At 46.6% G+C, this 8,120-nt stretch overlaps 1 protein-coding gene across 2 annotated transcripts in view; it reads right to left on the reverse strand.

Annotated features, from left to right (window-relative positions):
* Positions 1-7,298, reverse strand: part of LOC115004640 (thrombospondin type-1 domain-containing protein 7A-like) — a 115,276-nt gene extending 107,978 nt beyond the window's left edge. For both annotated transcript variants that reach the window (XM_029426336.1, XM_029426335.1), the window contains exon 1: positions 6,911-7,298. In XM_029426336.1, the coding sequence (XP_029282196.1) occupies positions 6,911-7,064 (154 nt within the window). In that variant the 5' untranslated portion in view covers positions 7,065-7,298. The remainder of the gene's footprint in view (positions 1-6,910) is intronic.
* Positions 7,299-8,120: the final 822 nt, after the last annotated feature.

An 8,120-nucleotide genomic window follows, 5' to 3' on the forward strand; every position in this document is an offset into this window, starting at 1 on the left:
GGATGCTACAAGGTTGTTTAAAACCAAAACCCTACCTTTAAAAGACATCTGAGGGAGCAGCCACTTCCACTTGGAAAGCTTTCCCTGAATCTTTTCTGTGACGTTCTCCCAGTTCTTCTGGACAATAATTTATTTTCCTAAAAACACGCCGAGATATTTCAGGCCGTCAGTTCTCCAGGTGAGGCTCTGGGGAAGAACTGGGAGACCGCCACGCCACTCCCCGACAGCGAGGGCCTCACTTTTCTTCCAATTTACCTTCGCCGCCGATGTTACACTAAAACTATCTACTATATCTGTTAAAATGTCCGCATCTCTCTGGCTTTTAATAAAAACAATAATATCATCTGCGTATGCGGATAAAACAAATCTGCTATTAAAACCAGGTAAAACCAGACCTTGTAGGTTGGAGCGTATTTTGCAGAGGAGAGGTTCCAGGGAGAGCGCATAGAGCATCCCCGACAGAGCACAGCCCTGCCGGACCCCTCTACACACTCTAAAAGGAGCACACAGAGTACCATTAAACTTCAGCACACTCTCAACTTCACTGTACAACACCTTGATCTTGCCTATGAAACCAGCGCTGAACCCAAACTTCTCCATTACTTTCCAGAGGAAGTTGTGTTCAACGCGGTCAAAAGCCTTTTCCTGGTCTAGAGAAATCAGACCAGTATCAAAGCCCAATGAGCTGGAGACCTCCAAAACATCTCGAATTAGGTAGACATTGTCTACCATGGACCTGCCGGGCACACAGTAGGTCTGGTCCCGGTGGATGACCTGCTCCATAGCCCCCCCCAGCCTGGTGGCCAGAGCCTTGGACAGAAGCTTGTAATCCACACACAGCAAAGACACAGGGCGCCAGTTTCCGATGTCCTGCAGGTTTCCTTTCTTGGGCAGGAGCGTTATCACGGCCCTGCGGCAGGACATCGGCATGGAACCAGAGGCCATACTCTCGTTAAAATCATCTAAAAGATCTGTTGCTAAAATGTCCCAATATGCTTTAAAAAACTCAACAGTGAGGCCGTCGATGCCGGGAGCCCGCCGTCCTTGCATTTTTTGCAGAGCAGCCTGTAGCTCCCGTGTGGTCAACGGCCCCTCCAGCTGTGAGTTGGTTTGCTCTGCTACCTGAGGTAGTCCCCCTAAAAACCCCTCTAAAAACGTTTCCTCCCCCTCGTACTCACTCGAGTATAGGGAGGAATAAAAACTCACAGCTCGTGTTCTGATCTGGCTTGGTTCCGTTATCTCTTGCCCTGTGACTGAGAGCAGTGAGTGGATTACCTTCTTCTGTCCGTTCTTCTTCTCCAGGCCAAAGAAGAAACTGGATGGAGCATCCATTTCCGTGGCGTTTTGGAACCGGGACCGGACCAGTGCGCCCTGGACTTTAACGTCTAGCAGGTCGGCTAATGCCATTTTTTTTACTTTGAGGATTTCAATATATCCTCGATCTCCTGTGGACTCACTTATTTGTTCTAGTTCCACTATATCACCCTCCAGGTCTTTCATAGATCTGGTGATGTCATGTGTGACATTGAGGGTGTGCTGCTGACAAAGCATTTTAATTTCAGTCTTACCATGGTCCCACCACTGCCTAAGACTGTTAAAATCACTCTTCCTTTGCCTAAAAACACTCCAGAAATAAATAAAAGCTTCTCTAAAATTTTTATCAAATGTTAAAACTGAGTTAAAGTGCCAGTATGCGCTTCTTGGCAACACATTTCTAATAAAAACATTACATAAAAGCAAAGAGTGATCTGTAAAACCAACAGGTATAATATTACACATTTTAAAAATGTTAAAATGATGTTTAAAACAATAAATACGATCTAACCTGGCAGAGGAAATCCTACTTCCTCTGCAATGGGACCATGTGTATTGTTTAGCCTCTGCGTTCATCCTCCTCCATACATCCACCAGACCATGAGAGTGGACCAGCTGCCTCAGAACATGCTGGGACGCTGGATGCGGCTCTGCGTGGTTTCGATCTAAAAAAGCATTTTCTGTACAGTTAAAATCCCCCCCCAAGAATAAAAAATCCTCCGAGGCACAGCTATTTAAAACATCATTAATTTTTTATAAAAACAACTTCCTCTCTGCACCGATTGTTGGGGCATACACATTTATAAAAACAGCATTAAAAAGGTCAAACCGGGCTTTTACTAAAAGCAACCTCCCCTCGATAAAATGCTCGACCTCCAGTGAGACTGGAGTAAAAGATTTGGAGAAGAGGAAGCCCACTCCTCCACTAAGAGATGTGTTGTGGCTTAAAATGACTTCCCCTTCCCACTCCCTCCTCCAGTCTATCTCGTTAGAGCCGTCGCTGTGCGTCTCCTGTAAAAATAAGACATCAATGTGTTTTAATTTTGCAGTTTCATAAATTTGTGTCCTTTTTTTAAAAACTCTGGCTCCGTTCACATTTAAAACACCCACTTTGAAAGTATCCATGGCTGAGATGTTAAAATAAGAAAAAGTAAAAACAAATTAATTAATTAAGACCCCCATCATCACTATTTATTTGTTTTTTTACTTTAAGCACAAGTTTTTTTAATCTATACACCTCCTGCTCAATGAGGCCAGACTCTTTTTGGCTCATATGAAACCTGCTTGAGCTAATAAAAACGAGTAAATCCGGGAAGTAATCCTCCACTTTTACTCCGTGTTGGTTTTTTGTTTGTTGGAGAAAAACTTTCAACATTTCAACTGAGTACATTTTTGTTTTCTGGCTGTTGCTCAGAGTAAAACCAGGGATGTCGCTGCTGTCTGACACACACTCCTCTTCACTAGCACTGTCTTCTGCCTGTCCCTGCTTCCTGCCTGTCTGTCCTTCCTCCCCGACTTTACTATTCTTGGCATCACTGGATGCACTCTGACTTGTCTTTTTCCGTTTTGTGGCAGGTTTTGTTTTTTTAACCTCCTCCATCTCTGCCTCTTCTACCTGCTCACTCCACGGAATCTGTATTTTTTCTGTCCTCTCTCCTTCTACACCACCCATTTCCTCAACTACATCGCTTGCTTCCTTTTCCTCTTCTGCCCTTACCTCACTCACCTCCTCTGCCTCACTTGCCTCCTTTACCTCTTCTACTCCTACATCACTCACCTCCTCTGCACCCCCCCCCTCTTTTGCTACCTCACTTACCTCCTTTAAATCTTCTACTCTCATCTCTCCAACCTCCTCTGTACCACCTACCTCTTCCACACCACCCATCTCCTCTACACCACCTATCTCCTCTACCTCTTCTCCTCCCATACCACCTGACACCCCCTGCACTTCCTCTCCCTGTTTTTTTTGTTTTTTTTTCCCATTTTTTTCCACCACACCAAGTGAATTAACACCACCTATCCCGTGTACAAAGCTGGACACAGCAGCTGCGCGTCCTGGCGCGGCGCGTGGAGCGGCCACCGGCCGCCCCAGCGGAGAGCCCTCCTCCGAAGCCGCGGCCTCTCCCGGCGAAGAGCCCCCCGCCGGGGGAGCGGCAGCCGCTCCTCCAGGATCAGGCGGAGCTGGACCCCCGCGCTTCGGACAGGCTCTCGCGGTGTGTCCCTCCTCCCCGCAACCAAAACATTTCATAACCGATGAAGTTGCAAATAACACGTATTCATAATCATCTACCTTAACGTGGAAGCGGAGGTTGAGCTCCGCATCTCGGTTATTAAGTATCATATAGAGCCGTCTTCGGTGAGACACTACGTGCTTCAGCAACTGAGACTTACATCCAGACAGAATCTTTTTTACCGGGGAAACAACTTTCCCGTGTCTGGATAGTTCTCTGCTGAGAAACTCATCGGTTATGAACGGAGGGACATTAGATATTACAACTTTGGTTGCGGGCAGAGTGAGTGGCATCACCTGCACAAACACTCCGCTCACCGTAATACCTGTCTCGATGACGCGGTGCACCCGCTCCACCTGGTCCAGGAAGATGACAACAGCCCCGTTCATCCGCGCCAGAGACTTCACACTGCCATGTCCGACCTTGTCTCCCACAGCTAACCCGATCTCCTCAACGCTACACGGGAAGCCGGCTGATATTTTGATCCCGTGCTTCCTCGTTAGCTTGGTATAGTCTCCATTTGCCATGACGTCAGACGCCGGCCGGCAGAACACCGGCAGGAGAAAAACACCCAAGAGCACCCCGACTATCCACCCAAACGCACCAAAAAGTAAACTAAATCAAACTGTCACCAATGAACTAAGTTAAATCAAAACCCATTATTAAATAAAGTAAGAAAAAGAAAGTATCGAATTAGCACCTGCTCAGCGTCTCACTCACACAACCAAACTCCCAGCATGCACCGAGAGAGAGAGAGAGAGAGAGAGAGAGAAACAGAGAGAGAGAGAGAGAGAGAGAGAGAGAGAGAGAGAGAGAGAGAGAGAGTATGTATTCCTGCAGGCTGTTGTGTAGCATCATAAAAGATTTTATGATAACAATTTTAAGTCAACAGAAACTAAATCACTTATTTTTCTTCTTACTCTTTCGACTCTTTGAGGTATTTAATGTTTTACATGTTGTCTGTAAAACACTTTGATTGGCCTTGTTGTTGAAATGTGCTTTATTAATAAACTAGTCTTAATTCCCCCCCCCACACACACACACACACACACACACACACACACACACACACACACACACACACACAGTCTATCTGTGTAAAAATGGATTTGTTGGCTCCTGAGTGTCGCTCGCAGATTACTGCCCTAAATTGCTATAAAGTGTGTTTACCCGTGAACAGAGATGTAATCCCCGACCTTCTGTCTGTGGCAGAGACAATACAAGTCCTCCGCCAAAAGACTTCACCAACTGTGCCAGATTACACAGCCCTCTAAAACCCCGTACATATGCAGGTAGTGTCGGGGCTGTGACACACACTCTGTGTGTCTTACTGAGTGTTTCTGGTCACACGTCCGTCTGCGAGTCCACAGATGTGATTAAAGGGATTAAACACTAATGTTTCCACAGAGCATCGTGTGTGTGTGTGTGTGTGTACATATTACACAGACGAGCATGAAATAAACTTTCCTCGTGTGTTTCGACTGATGCACGACAACAATATCAGGTGTAGCTGCACAACACATCCAGTGTTTATGATGGCGTGTATTCGTAGATGCATTATGGGTATTTATCTGAGGAGCTTCACATTAAAACACTTCAAGCTCTTTAGAGATGATCTGTTCTTCATCAAATGTGTCACATGACACAGAAATCAACATTAAAAAACAAAACTAGCATCAGGGAGCAAAGAGGAAACACACACACACACACACACACACACACACACACACACACACACACACACACACACACACACACGTCCATAGCGTATCTAGGTTAACTTTGTCTGGCCAATCTGCTGGGGTTTGTCTAACCTTAATCTCGTCCCGTGCCTGGCGGTGGGAGGTGTACAGCACATAATTCCACAGGATTTAATTCCTTTGCACACAGAAGCTGGTGAACAACAATAAAGCAGCTCCACTCACAGACCACAGTCTGACCTGCAGGTGTTGCAGGTGTTGCAGGTGTTGCAGGTGTTGCAGGTTTGGACGCTGAATACTTGCAGAACAACGTGTGAAGAGAAGACATCCACACAGAGAAGAGAGCGACCAGAGGAACGGAGACATGATTCATCTTCTCAGTTGTGAGTTGGTGTAAATAAAAGATTAATAAAGATGTGAAGAACACAGGAGCTGCAGTTTGTTTCACGGAGCTCTGATGTCGAAACGCGTCAGAGTTTGTTTTTAGGTCGACCGTCACAATAAAGGCTTCGGAAGTATGATTTTAAAATGTGATTGAATCGTTTTCAGACCAGAGAAGTGAAAGTCCTGCTCAGAACTGTACAGATCACATGTTCTGCTCCACCCAAAGCCAGCATTGATCCCACAGGCGGAGCTGCATTGTCAGGACTAAACCCATTGATCAGCTCCTGCTGGTTCAGGGGGGGGGGCAGATCCCAGTATAACCAGTACATCGACCCAGCAAACCAGAGACAGATTAGACAGAAGAGAAAGAAAACATTGATCCAGCTGCATCCAAAGGGCACCCCCGTCCCAGAGGGACCCCCCCTCCATCCTCCCATCCCTCTCCTCCGCTGCACGCAGGACCGCGTCCTCACCATGTGCTGCTCTCCACCGGGGAGAGGCACCACCCAAACCAGCAGCAGGGAGCTGGTGGTGCACAACATCCACCTCTGGCTCACTTCAAATCCAACATCTGCAGCACACACACACACACACACACACACACACACACACACACACACACACACACACACACACACACGTAACACACACACACACACACACACACACACACACACACACGTAACACACACACACATAACACACACACACATACACATTCACACACACACACACACACACATACACACACACACACGTAACACACACACATACACACACACACATACACATTCACACACACACATTTCTCCTCAACTGTGCATATGTCCAACTGTGATGAATGAGTCAATAGCAGCGCAGGGCAGCCGAGGAGTCCCAGCTGCCTCCAGTCCAGATCGGCGAAGCTCAGCCCCCCCCCCCCCCCCCCCCCCCCCCAGTCTGGGGGCAAAGAGACGTTCACCTCAGGGACTGCAGTAAATATGTTACCACACTATCTATACTGTGGCAAGATGGCTCCAATGCATCAACCTCTGCCACATGCACGTGTGCGAGACAAGAGGCTCGAGGAAGACGTTTGTTCTTCATGTGCAGGAAAGTGAAGAACACAAAGCATGCAAATAAAGCAAAATCACAAAGAAGAAGAAACACTTTGAGCAAGTTCCCCGGCTCTCCTGCACCCTGCTGTGGGCAATACAAGCATTTTGTTTCAAGAGTAGTCGAGGACGGGACATCCATACAAGACCGCCCCCCCGCCCCCCCGGACCCCAGGGTGGACCGTACCTGTTTGCCAGATGTACACTGGTTTAGTTTCCACTGCGGTTTGTGCATCCATCTCCCAGACGCAGAGACAGAGCAGTGCTATCCTCCACAGAGAGGGGAGCGGTGCACCTCTCCAAACCTCCAGCGTCCCCACAGCTCTGCTGGCCAGCCCCATGGCCCCCGCACGGAAAGAACTGTAGTTCCCAATGCAGTGAAGAAGGGGGGGAAAACAAGCCTGGCCCCGAGGTAGGGAGCTGGACTGAAGTGTGTGTGTGTGTGTGTGTGTGCTGCTCCTGCTTTGTCCACACCATGCAGTGCGTCCAAGAAGAAGTAATCCCAGGCGGACAGCGCTCCTCTCGTCTCTCCTCTCGTCGCTCCTCTCTGCTGGGGAGGGAGATGGAGGTCTGGCAGTAATAAAACAGGAACAATAGATCCCTGCGCGCAGCCTGCTGCTGCTGCTGCTGCTGTATGCCAGGTTGATGCAGCACCTCCCTCCCTCTCTCTCTCTCTCCCTCCCTCCCTCTCTCCTCTCTCTCTCCCTCCCTCTCTCTCTCTCTTACACACACAGACACATGCACCCCCGCCCTCCTCCCTCCTCCCTCCTCCCTCGTCTCTCATCCCTTTTTCAAACGGCTCAGTGAAGTTGTCAAAGCAGGCAGCTGGATCAGGCAGGTGGAGGTGAGTTTGTTGCAATGAAAGTGATTAAAACTGACAACAACTTTACAAAACCTCTGATCAGTGTTAGCGGGGAAATACAAATAATGAAAAACTTTATTGACAGTGCTTTTTCCAAACAAGAGATGCATCTCAAAGTGCTTTACAAAAAAATAACAATGTAACATGTTTAAAATGGGGACAATAAAAAGATGAAATTAAAAAGAGAAACCATTAACAATGATTATTATTATTATAGAATGAGTAAAGAACTTATATTTTATATATATATTATATTAATAATTACATTTATAGAACACATTTCAACAATAAGGTGATTCAAAGCTTTACAAAAAACATTCAAACATTAAGACAAAGTGTTAAAGAAAAATACAATTACATTTAAATACAATTAAAAAAACAGCCATTAAAGAGAAAATAAATCAAATCAAGCTAAAATTATTCAATTGCAATTATGAGCCAAATTTAAAATGTAGTTTAAAGAGTCGACGATCATAAGAGATGTGGGAGACAATAAAGCAGTGTTTTACTATTACTATAAACTGTATACATGTAT

This window comes from Cottoperca gobio, unplaced genomic scaffold (assembly GCF_900634415.1).
Source record: "Cottoperca gobio unplaced genomic scaffold, fCotGob3.1 fCotGob3_158arrow_ctg1, whole genome shotgun sequence".
In the NCBI taxonomy this organism is placed as follows: domain Eukaryota; kingdom Metazoa; phylum Chordata; class Actinopteri; order Perciformes; family Bovichtidae; genus Cottoperca; species Cottoperca gobio.